The 22,131-nt window shown below is 38.7% G+C and overlaps 1 protein-coding gene, 1 non-coding gene and 1 pseudogene across 2 annotated transcripts; all 3 read right to left on the bottom strand.

The window, feature by feature from the left end:
• Positions 1–7,733: 7,733 nt before the first annotated feature.
• Positions 7,734–7,835, bottom strand: LOC140608923 (U6 spliceosomal RNA). The gene has a single exon (XR_012010926.1). It is a non-coding gene; the product is annotated as a U6 spliceosomal RNA (small nuclear RNA).
• A 3,075-nt stretch (positions 7,836–10,910) lies between these two features.
• LOC140608888 (U6 spliceosomal RNA) lies at positions 10,911–11,011 on the bottom strand (annotated as a pseudogene).
• A 2,577-nt stretch (positions 11,012–13,588) lies between these two features.
• Positions 13,589–20,121, bottom strand: CENPW (centromere protein W). Its single transcript, XM_072833205.1, has 3 exons — positions 19,906–20,121; positions 15,683–15,796; positions 13,589–13,721 (listed from the first exon to the last, which is right to left on the bottom strand). The coding sequence occupies exons 1-3, from the start codon at positions 20,029–20,031 to the stop codon at positions 13,695–13,697; spliced, it is 267 nt and encodes an 88-aa protein (XP_072689306.1). The 5' UTR covers positions 20,032–20,121; the 3' UTR covers positions 13,589–13,694.
• Between the last annotated feature and the right edge of the window lie 2,010 nt (positions 20,122–22,131).

The following is a 22,131-nucleotide window of genomic DNA, read 5'->3' as shown; positions in this document are numbered from 1 at the left end:
AGCTAGTAAACACTAAGGGGAAAAATGGTGGTGACACTACTCTGGAGGGTGAAAGCAGTAGAAATTTTTAGCAGATTTCAAAAATAGGAGAAGGAAAGTGCATCTCAAGAAAAATTTTAGAAGCTTTCTGGGTGAAATGCTATAGAAAAACCTGCACTATGCCTTTAAGAAAGACTAAAGTTACCATCTGCATTATCCTTTAAAACCTTTGAAAACAAAAAAATAAAAATAAAAATAAAAATAAAAATAAAAAAAATAAAACCTTTGAAAACAGATTTCTGTTTTTTAATGTGACACAACAAAGACCAGGCTAAGTGGTCAATTTTAAGTAACTTCCGTTACTCATCCATTCAACAAATGTAAAACTGAGTGCCCGACTGATGCAGCGACAGTAGTACATTTTTCAGGACTATCTCTAGAATTCAAATTTACTCTATCAGATGACTCTAAGAGGCACCTCAGAATTAAGTCTACAAAGTGCATTTTCACCATGCCTATCAAATTCTTAGGAGTCAGGATACAGTGGCTTAAATACAGGACAAATAACTGTGTGCCATTAGGGTTCCTGGTACAGCATTACAAAGGAAAGAGACATTATGGAGATGAGCACAATTTGAGAAATTTCCTTTTGGTGCTGAATATACAAAGAGGCAAATACTGTATAGCACTATTACCTGTGCAACATATATAGGAAGTCTAAGAAACTCCCTTAGGAAATTGTAAATTGGACATGAATTTCAATCCAACTTACACAGATACAAGAAATCTGAAACTTGAGTTACTTTTAGATGGGTGAGATATGGTTGATGGGGGAGATATGCTTGGATGAGTTTAAACACTTTGCCCTAATCTATTGCCAGAGACCAGATTCTTTAAGGACCTGGCTGCTACTCTTGGACTCAGAACAAGCTTTGGAGCCAATGATACAAGCTAATTGCTACCAGAAGCTTGAGAAAATTTTGGAAAATACCATGCTGAGAAAGAGAACATAACTGAGTCATGGCTAGGGCATGCCACTAAAATTGGCCAGCAATGTCAAGAAAAATACCAATTTTTAAGTTTTCAAATAGGTTGTGAACTCAAATACTTACATTGGTTCAGAGTTAACATAAATAAGTAAAGCAGGTCTGATTCAGCGGGGTGACAAAAGAATGTTGTCATCTAAAGAAGTCACTATTTAGACCCAATTGATTATGGATGTATTATGGCCATATTGTCCAATTTAAAAAAAAAAAAAACAGAGTTAAATCTGCAGGTGAGATTTAATTTTAAAATGTAATTAATTAAATTAAAAACACCAAAACTACGCGTGTCAAACAAAACTCTGCAGTCCAAATATAGCACTTGAACCACCTAGTTCATGGTCTCTGGTTATTACACCCCATTATAGATGGACAGCTGATGAAATCCCTCCAATATGAACATTAACACCTCCCTCAGCTGGTCTAGTTGTTATGAAGTCAACATACAAATCCCAAATACTCTTTACTTGGCAGTATACAGTTTGCAAGTAGTACTGCATTAAAGAAAGAGATCTCAGTGCCTGTGAGTCCACAAAGAATGCTAAGTTGAGACTTAACAGACATAAGCCATTTTTCTTTTAAAATATATTTCTATGTTAACTACAAAGGTTTTTATAATGAAATTTAAGTATACAGGCCAAAACCGGCCCAATCTCACTTTTGAGATATAACCTTGAAACAACATCTATCTTCTAACGATTTTCCTCTCCTCATTATATGTAGCTTTAGATAAATCAAGAAGAATGTGAATCTTAATTCTGAAAAGCTTGTTTTCAGTACAATTACTAAAGAAAATCACACGGGAAAAATTAGTAAGGAGAACATAGGAAAAACAACTAAACGCAACAGATTTAAGAAGTTATCAATAAAAAAGTTTCCCTCTTTTGAGCTTTTATGCAAATGAAATTAAAGAGATTAGGGAGCTCAGAAATGTTATAATTGTGGTGGTTCACGGATTTCAGACAACACGAGTTAAGGCTCTGATATATCCAAATAGAATATTCTCCACATTGGCTTTCTCAGAAGAAACCAGTCTGTCTGTCTGTCTATCTATCTATCTATCTATCTATATTTTTTAAAGAGTTAGAAGGAATGTTAGAAACTATTGAAGTCCTTAATTTTATAGAGGAAGAAACTTTCCTTAAGTGTAGTTAATGGCGGAATTGAGATAGTTATTTAGATTTCTTAAAACAAGGCAACCTGGGTGGCTCAGTGGTTTAGTGCCTGCCTTTGGCCCAGGGTGCGATCCTGGAGTCCCAGGATCGAGTCCCATGTTGGGCTCCCTGCATGGAGCCTGCTTCTCCCTCTGCCTCTCTCTGTGTGTCTCTCATGAATAAATTAAAAAAAAAAAATCTTTAGATTTCTTAAAACAAGCAGCAAAGTTCTATCCTTTGGATTAGTTTTGGGGTTCGGTAAGGTCACGGTATATATAAAGATGTGTATCTGGCCATATGTAATTGAAGCTACATCTCTATCAAGTCCTGCCCATTGAAAATTCAGTCCTTTTAGAAATTAAATAAAAATCTGTATATGGGCTTTGAGGAACTAAATAATTAGAAGCTCTTGCTCTAGAAGAACTTATATTCTATTTGGCAAAATCATAAATGAATATAAAATGACAATTAAAAATATAAACTGAAGTACACCTTTGGACAGCATGAGAACTATCAAAGGTAGGTATTTAATTGCCCAAAATTGTATCACATATGGGATATTCAATCAACCCTTTTAAAAAATTATACCTCCATTAATAAAAAACATCTGCCTCTGCAGCATTATTTAGTGGACAAATTTTAATTTTTAAAACTGTAAATATCAGTAAAACAAGATAGTGTCTACATGAAACAAGTTATTTCTTGAGGTTAGTAATAGAACTTTTTTGTCTCCAAGAGCACAGTGTTCTCACTTTTCTATGGTGCTTACTAGCTATGAAGCCCTCAGAGCACTGAGTTCAGTGCCTTAACACAGGATATACCATCCATATACCATGATTAGATGGTCTTTTATAGATTTCTAATAATTTCTAAACAATAATTATTTGCATTTTTCTAGAATACTCTTATGCATGAAAATACTGGCTATAACAATATTTTTAAAGATTTTATTTATTTATTCATGAGAGACAGAGAGAGAGAGAGGCAGAGACACAGGCAGAGGGAGAAGCAGGCTCCATGCCAGGAGCCTGATGTGGGACTTGATCCCGGGTCTCCAGGATCATGCCCTGGGCTGAAGGTGGCGCTAAACCGCTGAGCTACTGGGGCTGCCCCACAATTTTGAGGTAAATAACATACAACCTCAGTGTGAAAAGTAGTCTTTCTTGCTTGAGTTTTATTAAAAGTACCTTCCTATATATTAGTTTCATGCTAAATTAATTTTATTAACTTCTGTTTCTAGATGGCTTGGAATTAGGATGACCAACTGTCTCAGTTTGCCTTCAAATGAAGAGTTTCCTGGGATGGATGATCTACAGTGCTAAACTGGAACAGCTGGTCACCCTCACCGAAGTAACTTATGGCCAACCAGTGTTCCTTCTGAGAACAAAATAAACTACATAACATATAGAAACCATTTATATGAAGACAAATGAGATCTGATAAGGCAACAAGAAATATAAGGACTAAGACTCCAGAGGGCAGAACATGAAAAAAGGAAGCTAATATCTTTAGCAAATTTTACCTGGGAGGCATCTGACAGTTCTAACAAAGGAAGAAGTTTGAGACTCCAGGCAGCTATAGTGGAGCTCTTAATGGAGACCTAGAATGTTGGATTACTAGGTCAGTTTTTTCTTTAGGGCATTTAGACTTCTTAGGCCTATGTGGGAAAGACTGAAAAGTAAAGTAGAGTTTTTGGAATTCTCATGTGTCAAAGACTAGCCTTCAGGATATGCCAGAAGCAGAGCTACTAAAAAACATAATCAAGCTCTCAGTTAAAACACCTGAAAGGCCAAGCACACACAAGAGGTGAACTGAATCTCTTATAAACTACAACTTAGCCATGAGTTAGCAGTCACTGATTAAAGTGACCAGCCATCACTGTCTGCATAGTGTAGGAGAGAATGACCCTCGGTGGAGAATAACTTTTTTTAAAGAAAATATCCAGCATCTGAGCAAAATTTATTAGGCATGCCATGAGGCAAAACTACATGAAGAAACACCAAGAGAAAAAACAAAAAGGATATAAAAAAAAGACTCAGAAAAAAAAAAACCCTCAGACCTCAGATAACCCAAATATTGGAATTCACTGACAATTACCTTAAAATACAACTAATATGTCCAAAGACGTATTAAAAAAAAAAAAAGATCTGTAACTTAGAACTTACCAAATGTGTTTGTGAGCAGATGAAACAGAGCAGAAGTCAAAATTAGGAAACTCAAAGACAAGTGAACAGAAATATCCGAACTAAAGGACAAAGAAAGAAATTAATGTAAAAAACCTAAGAGTGTAAGAGATACCTTCAGAAGTCTTATATTAAGAGTGTAAAGGGGGGCGTATGGATATCTCAGTCGGTTAAGCCTCTGACCAGCTCAGGTCATGATATCAGGGTCCTGGGATCAAGCCCCATGGAACTCTGCACTCAGCAGGGAGTCTGCTTGTCCCTCTGCCCCTCCCTCTGCTTGTGTTCTCTTTCTCTCTCAAATAAATAAAATCTTTAGGAAAAAAAAAAAAGAATGTGAGAGATATCTACAGAGTTTAATAATACATAATTGGAATACCAGAAGAGGAAAAAGAAAATGGGCAGAATCGATATTTGAAAAAGTAATGACTAAGAACCTTCCAAAACTGATGAAAGGTACCACCCTATTTTCAGAAAATTCAGGAACTTCAAGCAAAATAAAAAGGAAAACAAACAAAACAATCCTAGGGCAATTAATCACAGTAACACTGCTGAAAACCAGAAAGGAAAACCTTTGCTAACAAGAGGGGTTGGGGTGGGGACACATATTGCTGTAAGCCTTATGAACTTCTCAGAAAATGATGGACGCTTGAAAATAGGGAATAACATTTTTAAAGTGTTTTAACGGCCAATCTAGAATTCTACACCTAATGAAAATATCTTTCAAATTTAAAGGTGAAATTTTTTTCACAGACAAAAACAGGGAACTTATTACCAAGATCTAGTCACTAATATTGAAGGGAGTTCTTCAGGTAATTTCAAAAAAACTCCAAAGAAAAAAAATGGAATTGTAGAAATGATCAAAGGGTAGATAGGAAGATAGGAAGATAGATATAAATAAACACTGAAAACTGGCAGTATCAAATAATAATAATTCTAGTGTGGTTTAACATATATAAAATAATAATCCTTATGTGGTTTAACATTTAAAATTAGTAATTCTTATGTGCTTTAACAATGTAAAATCAAAATAATCAAAGACAGAAGGTAAATGGAATTACAATGTTCTAAAGTTCTACAACTAGTCACAGATACATGTTACAATCTCTAATAAAAGAGTGCATAAATAGATTAACAAATAGCGTAATAAATCAATGAATACACACTATAATCTTTAGTGTAACAATGTAAAACTAGAGTAATAAAAAGTAAAATGAACCATGAAATTCAAAAAAACAAAAAACAAAAAAGAAAAAGTAATTTTAAAGTGCTGGATCACATAGAACACAATTAGTAAAATAGTAAATATGAACCCAAAAGTAGCAGGGTTGTATTAAATGTAAATAGATTACAAACTCCAATTACTAATATTATCATACTGGATAAAAGAATAAAAAGAATAAAAGCCAAGTATATGCTAATTGCCAGAGACACATTTTAAAGAATACAGAATGTTTGCAAAGTATGATGGAAAATACCTATCATACAAAAACTTACCAAAGAAAACTCATAGATGGTCAGACACAGGGAACTCCAAGACTCAAAAAGGAAAATTGCACACAGATGACAGTATCTTAAGAAAACAAGGCAAATGGTTTTACATGGGATAAGAGTATCTCAAAACTCTATCCCTAATTGGTAAAGTAAATTCAATGTAGCTGATATAAATAAGGAGGAAACTAACTGCAGCATGTCAATGGGCCCATCAAGTTTTATTGATAATATTTAGAAAAATTAGTTGGATACAAGATTTTGACTACATGCCTCAAGTAAGAGGAACGATTTAATTGACAAAGTAAGAAATATCTATCTCTAGAGCTGGGCAATTCATTTATCTACTTAATGGAAGTTCTAACAACCATTTCTTATGGTCTGGATTTTGCTTAAATATCCAGTCTAGCATATTGCCATGTGTTTGTTAAATGAACAAGGTGGGTAGATTTGAACTTTATGTATTTGGGCGACCGTAGAAGCACAGCTAGCAAGAAAAATAGCCTCTGGAGTAATCTGCCATTTGGCAACTTGTGTTTAAGCAATATAGCCAGATGAGGAAAAGAGTGATCTACAACAGGGGTCAAACTTTCTGTAAGGAGCCAGATAGTAAATATTTTAGGCTTGTAGAACATATAATATTTGTGGCAACTAATCAACTATACCATAATTTGTAGCATAAAAGCAGTCACAGATAATAGACACATGTGCATCTATATTCCAATAGAGCTTTATTTACAGAACTTGTGATCTAGAGCAATTTTTTCTCAAAAGTATAGTCCCTAGATGAGCAAAATTAACATCTCCTGGGGAATAGAAAAATTCTCAGCTCTATCCCAGATCTACTGAATTAGAAATTGGATGGGATTAGACCCAGCAATCTATACTTCAAGCCCTCAGGTGATTCTGAAGCTTAGTAAAGCTTGAAAATCTAGAGATTTTCTAGGAAATAGAGATAGCATCATGAAACTCATCTCCAGCCACCTCGATATTGAATGTCAAGATTCAATTACCAAGGAGAAGGTGAACTAAGCACCCATCCTTAGGTACTATATCCACTTCATGTTCAGCAATCAAGGCCTAAAAGTGTTCAAGAGAGAGAGTGAGAAGGAGAGTACAGGGCCAAAAACAAGTTACTATATTAGAGATGAGGAAATTGAGCCTCCATTTAAAGTACTTGTTCAAGGTCTCACAGGCCCTCCTCAACATACAGAACACTTGGTTTTTTCCCCCACCTCTGCTGGAACTCATATTCTAGATTCTCTTCATCTTTTCTAATTCAGGTGTAATGGGTGGCATACAACTACTCCAACATACAGAAGACAAGCCAGTGTCTCCTACTATTCTAACTTCATTGTGTCTTGCTTCTGGCTTTCTTCATCTCTAACTCTTGTGAACATGTTGGAGTTATAACTCCTTACCAACATAGTAAAATTTCTACCTATAACAAAAAACTTCCCAGAAAAGATACCAAGCCTACATTGACACTATGATTGCCTCTACTCTTAACTCTACCAATGCCCCCATCCCACCCCACCTCCCAGGCTGCACACATACTCCTCTTTTGGTCTGGTATTTTCCTGTTGGTTAGCAAAAGTATGGTCTGCAATGATGGGGGCAAAAACCTCCAAGCTTTTCCAAACATCCAAGTAGAATCCTATTTTGCCCTTCGATTGGAGAAGCTTAATCTTAGCCCCACTCTCCGAGTTTTCATACTTCAAGGTTAGGGTGAGGTAGGATAATTGCATATAGAAGCTGAATATGGAGAGAAGAATAAGTCCAGATTATCTGAAAGTCTTTTCAGGAAATGGTAGTGGGTCCAACTGCATTATGATGGTCATTAGTCACTACATAGGAAATAGAAAAGGTGGGAAAATCTCATTTTTTTAAATATGGAATGATTCATGAATTTGCATGTCACCCTTGAGTAGGGCATGGTAACCTCTGTATTGTGCCAATCTTAGTATATGTACTCCCAAAGCAAGCACAAGGGAAAACCTCATTTTAAAAATAACAAAAAAAATAATTCTGAATATATTATAGTTGTCCTGCATCCAAAATGCCCTAATCTAGCTCTTAAGGTGAAGTGAAAAGTTAAGATTTTGCTATTATGTGTATTTACAGAACCCTTCAGCATGAATTACATATTCTAGTATGTCTTTTCAAACTTACACATTCTAATGAAAAATCTTAATATTTGTCTAATTCTTTATATTAAACATGATCTTATGTTAAAAATGTGTATTTATATTGCAAATAAGATGCTGAAATATTGGCACATTAATGCTTTGGAAGTATTAACTTACTTTTATTTATGTTGAACTAAGAATTCATGAGGCTTTCTGCTCAAGACTGACCCCCCACCCCCCTACCCCCACCCCCCCCACACACACACATACTCTCTCTCTCTTTCCCTCCTTGGACTCCACTAAAATAATAAAGTATAAAAAAGTATAAACCAAAATTGAAGAGATAAGATATAGCCATTCAAGAGAGTTCAGGAAACTTCTTAGATGCAGAGTGACAAAGTAGAGCCAAAGAAATCATAGGTAACAATAGAAGATGCTGCAGCAGAAGCAGCTACCTGCCCAGGCAGCACTCTGGGGCCTCTCCTGAGTCCAGCCATGTACAATGGAAGAAGAGAGTAAGATAGGGCAATAACAAAATGATTAACTGACGATCTGTGTGTGGGACAGATCACACACAGTCCGTTCCCTAAAACCTTATCCCAGAAAAAAAAAAAAAAAATTGTGGGGGTAGAGATTTGTCTCTAAAGAAAATAATTACACAGAGAATTAGGCCACTAAGATGGATGTGCATAGCTCATGATAAAGTCCACCCACGTGGAAAAATATATATATACACACACACATATATAGGACTCTGAAAAGTAGAGAGAAAATAGCAGACTAGCTAGAAACTTGGGACCAAAAAAACAACCCCAAAAACCGGTGATGAGTACCCTGGGTTTTCTTTTTTCCCTTTCTATCCTAGATTGGATATTAGAGAAGGTGGCAACACAGAAACTCCAATAAGCACAGACAAGAGGCAGGAAACTGAACCCCCCCCCCCCAAAAAAAAACCTACTTTCTCTAATCAAAAGACAAGAAAAGGGATATCCTAGCAAAACAGAATTTTAGACAAGAACAATCTATTTCAGCCAAATACCACAGATAAAAACTGCAGTTTCCATTCCTCCTCCCCTATCCCTTCAGTAGACAACCTCGACTTTTATTTTTACTCTTGCCAGTATATTATGTAGCATTCTAAATATTGCCACCAGTGTGGTGTCGGAGATCAAGTGAGAAGCTAATAATTTCGTCCTGTGCCCAGAAATTCATCCATAACTAGCAGTAACAAGGAATCCCATCCTTTCCTTGTAGGTATCAGAAACCTCCGGGAGAGGCAGGTAAAGACTCAGCACTCAGCAGTAAAGACAGCACACCTTCACAATAGGTGAAGACCCCATAAATCTGATATTTTACCCTCATGCTATGGTAACCCAAAACTCTATCCCCTCCCCATTAGATGGTATCAGAGACTAGTCCAGTTGGGACTTCTCACCACTGGGTAACATGACTACCTTCCCAAAACATCAGTGGAATACAGACGGATGGTAGTAATAAGGAGTTTCTTCTTCTCCCAACCAAGATGTATCAGTAAAGGCCTAGTTGGGAACCTAAACTCCCACCTCAACCCAGGAGTAATGAGAGACAGCTCCTTCTTCACCACCACTGGCCATCTATAGAGGCTAAGAGGAGAACTTTGACTTCTATCCTCACCAGCAGTAACAAGGCAGTACCATGTTTTATCCACTAGAATAGTGCCAGCAAAGTCCTGTGATAGCATAAGATTTACATAAGATACAGTCTTGTAACATAATACCCACAATGTCCAAGTTTCAATATAAAAAAAAAATCACAAATACTAAAAATTAAGATTGCAAACTGAATAAAAAAACAAATGTCAACACCAAGATGGCACAAATGTTACAATTATCAAACAAGGATTTTGAAGCAGCCATCATAAAAGCTCTTGAATAATTACAAACATACTTAATAAAAAAAAAAGTAGGAAGTCTCAGCAAAAATATATAAGATATAAAGAAAAAAAACAAATGGAACTTTAACAACTAAAAAAATTAATAACTGGGGAAAAAAAAACCACAACAGTAGAATGGAGAAACAGAAGAAATAATCACTGAATTAGAAGACAGAACACAGAAATTACCCAATCTATGAGAAAACAGATACCTCCCCCAAAAGAAAGGCCTCAGAAATTTATGGAACTTAAAATAAAATCTTGCTTTTGTGTCATTAGAGATCCAGAAGAGAAGATAGATGGGGCTAAAAAGTATTCCAAAAAACAATGGTTGAAAATGTCCCAAGTTTGGCAAACAAACAAAAAAACCCCCACAGACTGACAAAGTACCTCCAAATAGGATATATGCGAAGATCCATGCCAAAGTACATCTTATCAATCTTCTAAACTAAGACAAGAGAAAAAACTTGAAAGTAGCCAGAGAAACAATGCACTAATTACAGTTTTTTTTTTTAATCAAAGACCATGGAAGCCAAAAGGAAAAGATACAATATTTTCCAAGTACAAAAGAACAGTCAAATCAGATTTCACATCCAGTGAAAAATGCATCGGGAATAATGGTGAAATCAAGACATTCTCAGATGAAGGAAATAAAATTTGTCGCCAGAAGCCCTACCCTAAAAGAATCAAAAAAGGAAGTTCTCTAAACAGAAAGGAAATAGATAAAAAGTACTCTACAAGACAATGATGAAGAAATCAAAGATGTAAATAAACAGACATTCCATATCCAGAGATTGGAAAACTCAATAGGATAAAGATGTCAATTCTCCCCAAATTGATACAGGTTTAATGAAATTCCTATCAAAATCCTGGCAAGATTATTAATTTTTTTAATAAATACAAACAAAATCATTCTAAAATTTATATGGAAAGGCAAAGGAACTATTAGAGCCAAAACATTTTTTTGTTGTTGTTTTTACCAGTTTTCAACAAGTATTCAAGTCTATCTCCAATAGCCATTTAAAAATACGAAATGCTTCATGAATCTGCTTGTCATCCTTGCAGAGGGGTCATGCTAATCTCTGTATCACTCCAATTTTTAAATTTAAATTAGCCAACATATAGTACATCATTAGTTTCATATGTAGTGTTCATCAGTTGCATATAACATCCGGTGCCCAACACCCAATTACCCCATCCTCCTACTCCCCTCCAGCAACCTTCAGTTTGTTTTCTATAGTTTCTCATGGTTTTCCGCTGATACTTCCCAGTTTTCCCTCCCTTCCCCTATGATCTTCTGCACTGTTTCTTATATTCTACATGAGCGAAACCATGTAACTTGTCTTTCTCTAATGGACTTAATTTGCTCAGCAGAACACCCTCCAGTTCCATCCACATCAATGTAAATGGCATTTATCCTTTTGGATGGCTGTATACACACACACACACACACACACACACACACACACACACACTTAACTTTCTCTCTATATATATATCCTTATCCATTCATCTGTTGGACATCGGGGACAGTCTGGCTATCGTGGACATTGCTGCTATAAAATTGGGGTGCAGGTGCTCCCTCAGATCATCACATTTGTATCTTTGGGGTAAATACCTAGTAGTGCAATTGCTGGGTTGTACGGTAGCTATATTTTTAACTTCTTGAGGACTCTCCATATTGTTTTCCATATATTGTTCCAATTTTAGGATATATGCTGCCGAAGCGAGCACAAGCCAAAACGATTCTGAACAAGAATCACGTGAGAGGAATCACTCTACCTGATTTCAAAACTGATTATGTAGGCACAGAACTAAAGACTATGTTTTATTGGTGGAGGGACTGAGACAATTAATGGGGCAAAGAACTCAGAAGACCCCATACAAGTATGACTAACAGATTTGTGACAAAAGTGCAAAAGATATTCAATGGAGGAAATGCAGTCTTTACAAACTAATGGTGCTAAAATAATATCGACAGTCAAAAAAATAAATCTTGACCTAAACCTCACACCTCATACAAAAATTAACTCAAAATAGACCAGAGACTTAAACGTAAAACAAATTATAAAACTTGTAAAAAATAGTAATTATAATATAGGAGAAAATCTTCAGGATCAAGGGCTTGGTTAAGAGTCCATGAACATTACACCAATACCATGAAAAGGATGGGAGGAAACCCAATTAAGATGGACTTCATCAAAATGAAAAACTGTTGATTTCCACAAGATTCTGTTAAGAGCATAAAAGGCAACAGAAAAGAAAATATTGCAAACCACGTATCTGACAAATAACCCATACCTAAAATAAACTACTCTTAGAATTCAACATTGTAAAAACAATCCAAATAGAAAATAACCAAAAGAAATGAGGAAATATTTTACCAAAGAGGAAATATGGATGAGAAATAAACATGAAAATATGTGCAACATCATTAGCCATTAGGGAAACGGAAAGAACCATGAGACACACTCCCATCAGAGCAGCTTAAAATAAAAATTAACACTACCATATGTTTATGAGGATGTGAAGAAACTGGATTTCTCATAAATTGCTGATGAGAATATAAAATGGTACAGCCATTCTGGAAAACAGTTTGGCCATTTCTTTTTTAAAAACTAAAGATAAACTTACCACTCAACACTCCCAGTCGTTTATCCCAGAGAAATGAAAACTCATCCGTGTAAAAACTTATACACATTGGTTCATAGCAGCTTTATTTATAATAGCCAAAAACTGGAAATAATCAAAATGCACTACAATGGGTAAATAGCTACACAAACCGTGGTACATAAATACCATGGAATATGACACAGTAATAAAAAGGAATTCCTACATGCAAAAACTTGAATGCATCTCAAGGAAGTTATGCAGGGATGGTGGGGGAGGGGGATAAATCCCCCAAAGTAATAACCTGTATGATTCCATTTAAAAAATGATAAAATTATAGAGATGGAGAAAAGATTAGTGATTGCCACGGTATAGGGATGGGGGGAGGTGAGGGTCAGTGTCCATAGAAGGCTAAGCGTTAATTTTAAAAGAACAGCACGATGGAGAACTTACTGGTGATGAAATAATTCTGTTATCTTGACTATAGTTGTGTTTACACAAATCTATACATAATAAAATTACACCCACACTATGCTAATATCAAATTCCTGGTTTGGGTATTATACTATAACTACTCAAAATGTAACCATCGGGGAATAAAAATAACTATCAGATACGAAATAAACTTCTTAAGGATTCCTTAGGGGGAAATGAAACACCCATCTATTAAACTTACTTAGAGATCAAGGTTTTGAAAGCACCTTGCGGATGTTTCTAGTTGAGAAATTTCATTTATTGCGTAAAGTAAAAATTGCATTGCTAATGTGAAGGCAATAATTAAAATCAGTATTAAAATGTACCTAGATTGACTGCACATAGTCTTTCTTCAGAAATTAAATTGTCTGTAGTTAATTGTAACTAAATCTAAATCCTTTATAAACAATTCTAACACATCTCTTCAAACTACTTCCTATAGCAAATGTCATTTGTTATGTAAAACATTTGTAATACCAACAAAATGGAAGTAAAAGGAGACCAATGAAAGTGAATGAAACAATTCCTCAAAAAAAAAAAAAAAAGTTATATAGTCCTATGTATGTGCTTGAGACATTCCAGTATCAGTAAAAAAATATACAAATACACACATCCCTCAAATAGTCAATATTTTAATACAAAATATTAAGTGATAAGTAAAAAGTGCCTTCACAGTCTGTTACCACCTAATATATAATTTTCAAAAATGTGTTCTTTGACTTCTAACCTCTGCTCTTCTTTAGAATTACCTGTGAGGGGGAAAAAAATGAAGATTCATATTATACCCAAGGCAAATAAAACAAAACTCAACAAAAAGTTAAATCATCTTATGTACATGATATGCAAGCCTGAGTTTATAAAACTCAATTTGGAAGGTGATTATGAATCATTTGCCTTATAAAAGATCCTAGACTTCCCTAAAATAATCCGCTTCTCTGAAAACATGGGATACATACAATTCTGAAAATCTGGCTTTATAGTCACTTCTGAATGTCAATTTCTTCAAATGTAAGCCCAAAGTACCCAGACTAATGGTTCCCAACTTGAGGTTCATAGACAATTCAGTAATCTAGGGAGTTAAAGAATGTTCCAAGCGTCAAAAATCCTATTATAAATCAAACATTAACAACTATAAAGCAATACAAATCCAATGCAACACACCAAATTTCTTATATTTGAGCTGTAATTATATGAATTTAGAGACCAAGACCTGTCAGCTTATGCTAAAACAACTCATTAGGTTGACAATTTTCAAAACATTTGGCCCATGAGAAAATAAAATCAGATTTTTGGCTATAAAAGACTGGAAGCATTAGATCAGAATATATCCAGAAAATTTTTTAAAGAACTTACCTATTTCTAGGTTAAGTACATCTATGATGAAAACAAACCCTAAATTTAAAATATACACATACACTCTTCAAGCTCTTAAGCTTTACTTTTACCTGCAGGAAAATAAATGCCTATATTGCTTTTAGTCTAGAAACCTATTAGAATATAAGCAAATTTAAAGCCCCTAAAAAAACTACCAGGGCATGCACACTTCTAGGCTTCCACAGAGATCATCGAATCAGTCTATATCCCAGTCCAATACTTGTAGTTCTCTGGTTTTACAAGGTACACGGGAGGGATGCCTGCATGGCTCAGCAGTTGAGCATCTGCCTTCGGCTCAGGGCGTGATCCCAGGGTCCTGGGATGGAGTCCCACATCAGGCTCCCTGCAGGAGAGGAAGGGACATTCTCCCTCCACCTGTGTCTCCACCTCTCTCTCTGCATTTCTCATGAATAAATAAAATCTTTAAATAAAAGGTACACGGGAACTCTATTATTTTTGCATCTTCTGTGAGCCTACAATTATTTCAAAATAAAAAAAAAATATTAAAAGTCTACAGTGACTGTCAAAAATAAGTCTCTTCCCCACATCATTCCCCCAGTCAACCACAGTTGCCAATTTCTTGAGTAACTAGAAATAACCTCTCTATATAACATTGTGACTATTCAAAGAAATACAGTATATCATCTAAATTTAACTGACTCCCAAAGCTTTTTATAGTATAGCATCTATTAAAATCAAACGAAAATAATGATCTTGGACACATATTTGCAAAGAACTATCCTATCATACTCTTAACACTATACAGAGACACCAGTAAGAAGCAATTTTCTCTGCTTATGTAAGTGATTTAAGTCACTCAAATCGCAAAGTTAGAAAAACAAATAAGTAATCAGAAAAACTCAAAATGATCAAGAAGTTTTCATAAATTTCAAGGTGACAAACTTTCTCAAATATATACAGCCTACTATAAATCATACGGATTAGGAGCCATTCATTTCCCTTAAGTAATGATAAAGCATGGCCATGAATACTTCATAGAAATATTCAGAAATCCGTAATATGGACATATTAAAAAAAAATCTCCCCAATTAAATTCATTAACATAGAAAGCCAAGCATCCCCCAACTGTCGACAGCTGCCTCGGTTGCTGTGTAACTAGGCAAGTGTTACACTGCTAGAACAGCAGCCGATAACTGGTTGGCATTCTGGGCCTAATTCATCCCGAATCTGTTAACTATACACCAGGATGCCTGCATAATTGGGGGAGGGGGGGCAAACATCAGTCAATAACCTGAATAAGGAATCCAAAACAGAAGTGATAAACTAGATATTTTTTAAGTTAATTCCTGCTCAAGAGAAGAAAGTCAGATTTTACCTTTGCTGCAGCCAGTACATGCTCTTTTTTAATGACTCCATCCTTATTCTCAAAAGCATTCATTCTGGACTCTTCTGCTAACCGATGAACAAACAGTAAACAATTCAGATGCACCTTTAAAAAGAAAATCAAAAGAATTTTTAAATTCAAACACTTATACTCTGAAATATTGATTTTTAAAAATAAGATTCCAAGATTTATTATAATATTTACTGGTGTGCTTAAGTGAATTTACTTTCTAAAGAATTCGATTTAATTTTTTTTATAAATTTATTTTTTATTGGTGTTCAATTTGCCAACATACAGAATAACACCCAGTGCTCATCCCGTCAAGTGCCCACCTCAGTGTCCGTCACCCAGTCACTCCCACCCCCCGCCCACCTCCCCTTCCACCACCCCTAGTTCGTTTCCCAGAGTTAGATAAATTCAACTTAAATTCCATACAAGAGACTTAGTTACTGCAATACATGAACCAAGGATATAATAAGGCTGACCAAAGGCCCTAGATGATAACATCATCTTAAAGAATAATTATAAAGCTTACGTAAGATTCTATTAAGTAGCAAATATTCTTGCTCCCAAGTCCAAATAAATTTAAATTTATAATGTAATTTCCCCAAAACTTAAAATCAACTTAACAACTATGTTTAAGGTTAATCATCTCTCATTCTACAATCCATGGATTTAACATTTTTTAACCCGATATTTAATTCAAAGTATCTATTCAAAAACATGTTAACTGAAATGTTAAGTTTACTGATGTAAAAAATACATGTATAAAGGTCAAGTTTACTTGTCATCCAACATATCAAAATAATCATATCTACTATTTATAATCTTTATTCAACTTTTTGAGAAATTAAAATAAACATTTAGGTACAATTAGACAATATCTTTAATATATTAGTCTTTTACATATTACTCTTTGCAGTCAAAACAATACTTGTCTAATATTCACTATGTGTGCTACATACAACCACTCCCTCACAGTTCATTAAATATTAATTAACTAGGTAATGTGGTGTTTTAAATTCAAATATTATGCAAAAATCTTTAGTGGATGGTTACAGATGTTTAAGAAAGTTTTAGTGATATGTGGAAAAAAATAGTTTGGGAATTTAAATTTAATAAGATAACCTATGGACGGAACCTTCCTTTGGTACTTTTTCATGCATGGTCTTCTTTAATTGTCACAAGAACTCTAGGGGAAAGCACTTAATTCTGATTATGTAATACCATGTTATTCAATTCTTTGTTAAACTTCTAATGACATCCCATTTCTATTGCAGCAAAAAACAATCTATAATATGGTACAATTTCCTGTTAATCTAGATTTCCTACTTCTAAGAGACATAGCTTCCAGATATGCCCAAAATAAATTCCTTAATACTAAATGACTAGGCTTTCCCAGTTTCCTCGTTCAACTTACAGCTCTACAGTAAGTCTTTTGAACTTCTTTCCGTATTCAAATAAAACCTTGCCTACAGGCATCCTAGTAGTTCCTAAACTTCTCTGAAAAGTCCAAATAAGGTTATGCACCCTGAACTTCCTACCACTGCACACACTATATACACCATGCAGCAATTTCTATCTTCCTCAATGAAATATAAAGGTAAGAACTATGTCTATCTTCCCCAACATTGTATCCTCAGTGATTTTAGTCCATAGCACAATATACAGTGGGTGGTCAATAATTATCACTGCAAGAAAAAAAATCCCTCCATATCTCCCCAAATTACACACACAAAAGTTTTAGTCACTCCCCAATAAACCACACTGTTTTAGAGAACTGACGGGTGTCACAGAAGAGAGGGGGGAATGGGCAAAATGGGTTTAGAAGTGTAGAAGACATAGGCTTCTAGTCATGGAATGAATAAGTCATGGGTATAAAAGGTACAGCTTAGGGAACACAGTCAATGTATTGCAATAGCACTGCACGGTAGTGGCAGCTACACTTGTGGTGAGCATAGAACACAAACTTGTTGAATCACTAAGTTGTACATAAACTATACTTCAAATTTGAAAAAATGAAAAGCAAAAATGCAAAGGGGGAAAAAAAACCCACACTGTTTTGAGAGTTGGTTCACCCTATTAACCTACAAGGAAACTCTTTTCCTCTTCATAAACATGAGCCATAGGTCCTGAGACAATATTGCTTTCTCGATTGTCACAGAATTTTTTTAAGCAAACTAATCCTAATCCTCTCTCATAAAATAGTTAATTGAGTGGTGCCACTCAAATGCACTAAGATTTTTTTTAAGACATTTGTTTTAGAGAGAAAGCTCATGCAAGGGAGAAGTAAAAGCAAAGGGAGAATCTCAAGCAGACTCCCTCCTGACCACGGAGCCCCATGCAGAGCTCGATTTCAGGACCCTGAAATTGATTTCAGAACCTGAGCGGAAGTCAAGAGATGGATGCTCAACCAACTGAGCCACCCAGGTACCTCTGTACTACAGTTTAAATTAAAATAGTCAAAACAAGGGACGCCTGGGTGGCTCAGTAGTTGAGCATCTCCTCTGCCTGCAGCCCAGGGTGTGATCCTGGAGACCCTGGATTGAGTCCCACGTCAGGATCTCTGCATGGAGCCTGCTTCTCCCTCTGCCTGTGTCTCTGCCTCTGTGTCTCTCATGAATAAATAAATATTTTTTTAAAAAGTTCTGGGATCCCTGGGTGGCGCAGCGGTTTGGCGCCTGCCTTTGGCCCAGGGCGCGATCCTGGAGACCCGGGATCGAATCCCACGTCGGGCTCCCGGTGCATGGAGCCTGCTTCTCCCTCTGCCTATGTCTCTGCCTCTCTCTCTCTCTCTCTGTGACTATCATAAATAAATAAAAATTAAAAAAAAAAATTAAAAAAAAGTTCTTGTGACAAATGCGAGGAGGTACCGCTCACGGTTTAAACCCTAGGGAAGGAGGGGACCCCTGGGTGGCTCAGCAGTTTAGCGCCTCCCTTTGGCCCAGGGTGTGATCCTGGGGTCTCAGGATCGAGTCCCAGTCAGGCTCCCTGCATGGAGCCTACTTCTCCTTCCTCCTGTGTCTCTGCCTCTCTATGTCTATAATACATAAATAAAATAAATCTTTAAAAAAAAAATAAAAATAAAAAATAAACCCTAGGGAAAGAGCGTTTGTCCTGCTGGAGAAACATATGCTCCGGGCGTTCGACATAGAAACTGCACATTTATCTCAAGACAGAAAATACAACGCGGTGGTTTGGTTCATCCGGCACTGCTGGCGGTGGGAGCCAGGAGTCGGTGGTTTGCCTTCAGTCGCCAACTAGCAGGTGCTCCGCTTTGTCCGGGGGAAGGAATTCACAGCTGAAAGCACACGACGTACAGGTGAGCCGGAGCCGGGGTTCCGCGGGGAGGAAGCTCGGGGACGGGACCGGGTGGCGGGGGCGGGGGTAAGATACAGGCTTGGTGGACAACGGAGGAAGCAGGAAAGGCAGGCAAGGAGGGACGCGCCTAAAAGGGCAGGTCAGCAATGCCCTTTACAGCAGTTGACGGAACCCGGGCAGAATTCCCAAATTAATTCTTTTCTTTTTAAAAGATTTTATTTATTTATTCATCAGAAACAGAGCGAGAGAGAGAGAGAGAGAGAGAGAGAGAGGGGCAGACACACAGGCAGAGGGAGAAGCAGGCTCCCTGCGGGGACTCGATCCGGGGTCACGCCCCGGGCCCAAAGCAGGTGCTAAACCGCTGAACCACCTAGGGATCCCCCCCCAAAATTAATTTTCTTTAAGATTTTATTTATTCATTTATTCATAAGACACAAAGGCAGACAGAGAAGCAGGCTCCATGCAGGGAGGCCCACGCGGGACTCGATCCCGGGACCCCGGGGTCACGCCCGGGCGGAAGGCAGGCGCTGAACCGCCGAGCCCCCAGGGGTCCCCCCCGCCCGCCCCGAATCAACTTCTTACCCCGTAGCCTTCCCGCCCTTCGCGGCGGCGGCCGGCCACGCCCGGGGGAAAGCGACCGCGCGGAGGCCGAGAGCAGGGGCCGAGAGCACCAACGGCCGGAAGCGCCCTGCGCGGCGGCGGAGTAGGGTAGGGGTGAGGGGGGTAAGGTAGGGGGGTGATGGGGTAGGGGGCGGGGTGCGGGGGAGATGGGAGTGAGGTGAGGGGGGAGGGGAGGGGGGTGATGGGGGAGGGCGGGGTGATGGGGGAGGGCGGGGTGCGGGGCGCCCGCCGGCGTTTACTCTCCACCCCCCGCCCCGGGGCCATCGGCTCACCAGGAGGTCGCCACCCGTCTCCAGACGTAGCCGCGGCTTCTGTCGCCGGAAGAGGCGCCTGAGGAAGGCCCGGGGCGCCTTCCGCCTTACGTGCGTCCTCTGGGACAGCACGCCCGAGACCGCCATGGCTCCCCGCCGCCGCGACACCCCGCCCGCAGCGTTTGAATCCCGCGCCGCAGGAGCGCGCCCGGCGCTCGGCAGTGACGTCAGCCCGGCGCCAGCCCCGCCCCCGGAGCCCGCGGCAGGTCGGGGGCGCCCTGAAGGACTCGGGCGGGATGCTCTGCCGGGAGCGGGAGCCCGCAAGTCCCGCCTTTACATGCTCGCGCTTGGTCTTGCTTGAGACCTTTTCGTGACCTTTTTCTTTTTTTTTTTTTTAATACTACTGCGTATTTTCATGGTAGGGCCCCTGCCCTTTACCTTTGCAATCACTTTACATGGCAGTTTTTTTTTTTTTAAGATTTTATTTATTTATTCATGAGAGACCCAGGCAGAGGGAGGAGCAGGCCTGCTGCAGGGAGCCCGACGCGGGACTCGATCCCGGGACCCGGGGTCACGCCCTGGTGACCTCCCCCCCCCCCGCCCCCGGCTGCCCCCTAGATGCAATTTAAATGCCACGCCGTTCAAACCCTCGCTGCGTCTCCCAACAATTTTTGCATCCCATGTTCTGTCTCCCTGATATTTCCCACTCATTTTTTCTCTTTCCCCTTTAGTCCCTTTCACTATGTTTTATATTCCCCAAATGAATGAGACCATATAATGTTTGTCCTTCTCCGATTCACTTATTTCACTCAGCATAATACCCTCCAGTTTGATCTATGCTGAAGCAAATGGTGGGTATTTGTCATTTCTAATGGCTGAGGAATATTCCATTGTATACATAGACCACATAACTCCGGGAAACGAACTAGGGGTGGTGGAAGGGGAGGGGGTGGGGGTGACTGGGTGACAGGCACTGAGGGGGGCACTTGACGGGATGAGCACTGGGTGTTATTCTATATGTTGGCAAATTGAACACCCATAAAAAATAAATTTATAAATAAATAAATAAATAAATGAATAAATAAATAAATTTTTGCATCCTCTGTGCTGCCAGTGCAAGTAGTTCCTAGACTTCATCGTGCTCCGCATGGAGCATGTGGGTGGGGGGGAGGTTCTGATTCCACGGACAGGGAGGGGCGTGAGCAAGTGGTCAGGTCACGTTGACCCTGTTAGTGTGCGCACACACGCAGGGTGTAATGCCCATGATCATTATCCCTAACAACTGGCAATTGGCGTGATAGCCACGTCCCCGCGTGGTCCCTCCCGCCTCCGCCCCCCACCCCCGTGTCAGCGACCCCCTCTCTGCCCGTGATAGCACCTTTCACCCTGTGGGCCGCTCTCCCTCGCAGTCACACCAGGGCTTGTCACCACGAAGTCCCACACCCTCCCATACCCTCAGTCTTCTCACTCTGCACCCTCCTCGGTGGGTTCAGCTCACTCCTCCTCCCAGTGTTCCCAATCCAGTGATGCTCACGTGCCACCTGGATGGGCTAGCAGGCTCTTCCTTTCTTTGCCCACAGGCCACCAACTCTTCTCTTCTGCTTATCCTCCCTCCTGCAGCCTGTTGGGCATTATTATAATATTTCCTTGTAGTTCTCAGCTCTCTAGCCATTCTCTTTCCTTCCCCTTATAGTCGCCTGACCAACCGCCGACCCGGCTTAAATTAACATCTCGGTCTGTTGGGTGCTTTCAACTGAGCCTTGATATTTTGTCTTAAGAAAATCACACAGACCGGCCTGGGTCTGGTCTCAGCTTAAATTTATGAGCATTCGAGTGGGCTTTACAGATTACCTGCAATCTTTTGCTATCTGCTAAGTTCTTCCATCCACCCATCCTTTTCCACAAACCTCCCTCCTTCACTCCTATCCCTTCCTCACTGACCTCAGTTGATGTCATTGCCTCCCTAACAAACTAGAAGCACCTCATAAAGACTTTCCGGATACTCCCACCACCACCTCTACCCATCAGGCTCCACTTGCTCCCTAAGCATCCTCTAAGATGTCCACTCCGCGTGTGCCCTAGATCCCAGTCCCCTCCCTTTCTTAAGGACCTTTAATTCTCTCTTCTTCTACTTTATGAATTTTCCTTTCTTGCTGTTTTTTTTTTTCCCCTCTGTACACATGTTGTAATGTCTACCCTTTTAAAGACTTTTTGGGAGACACCTGGGTGGCTCAGTCAGTTAAGCGT

This window comes from Canis lupus, chromosome 1, assembly GCF_048164855.1.
Source record: "Canis lupus baileyi chromosome 1, mCanLup2.hap1, whole genome shotgun sequence".
NCBI classification, from domain to species: domain Eukaryota; kingdom Metazoa; phylum Chordata; class Mammalia; order Carnivora; family Canidae; genus Canis; species Canis lupus.
The sequence above is the reverse complement of the archived record's forward strand: the minus strand, read 5'-3'. Positions and strand labels throughout refer to the sequence as shown.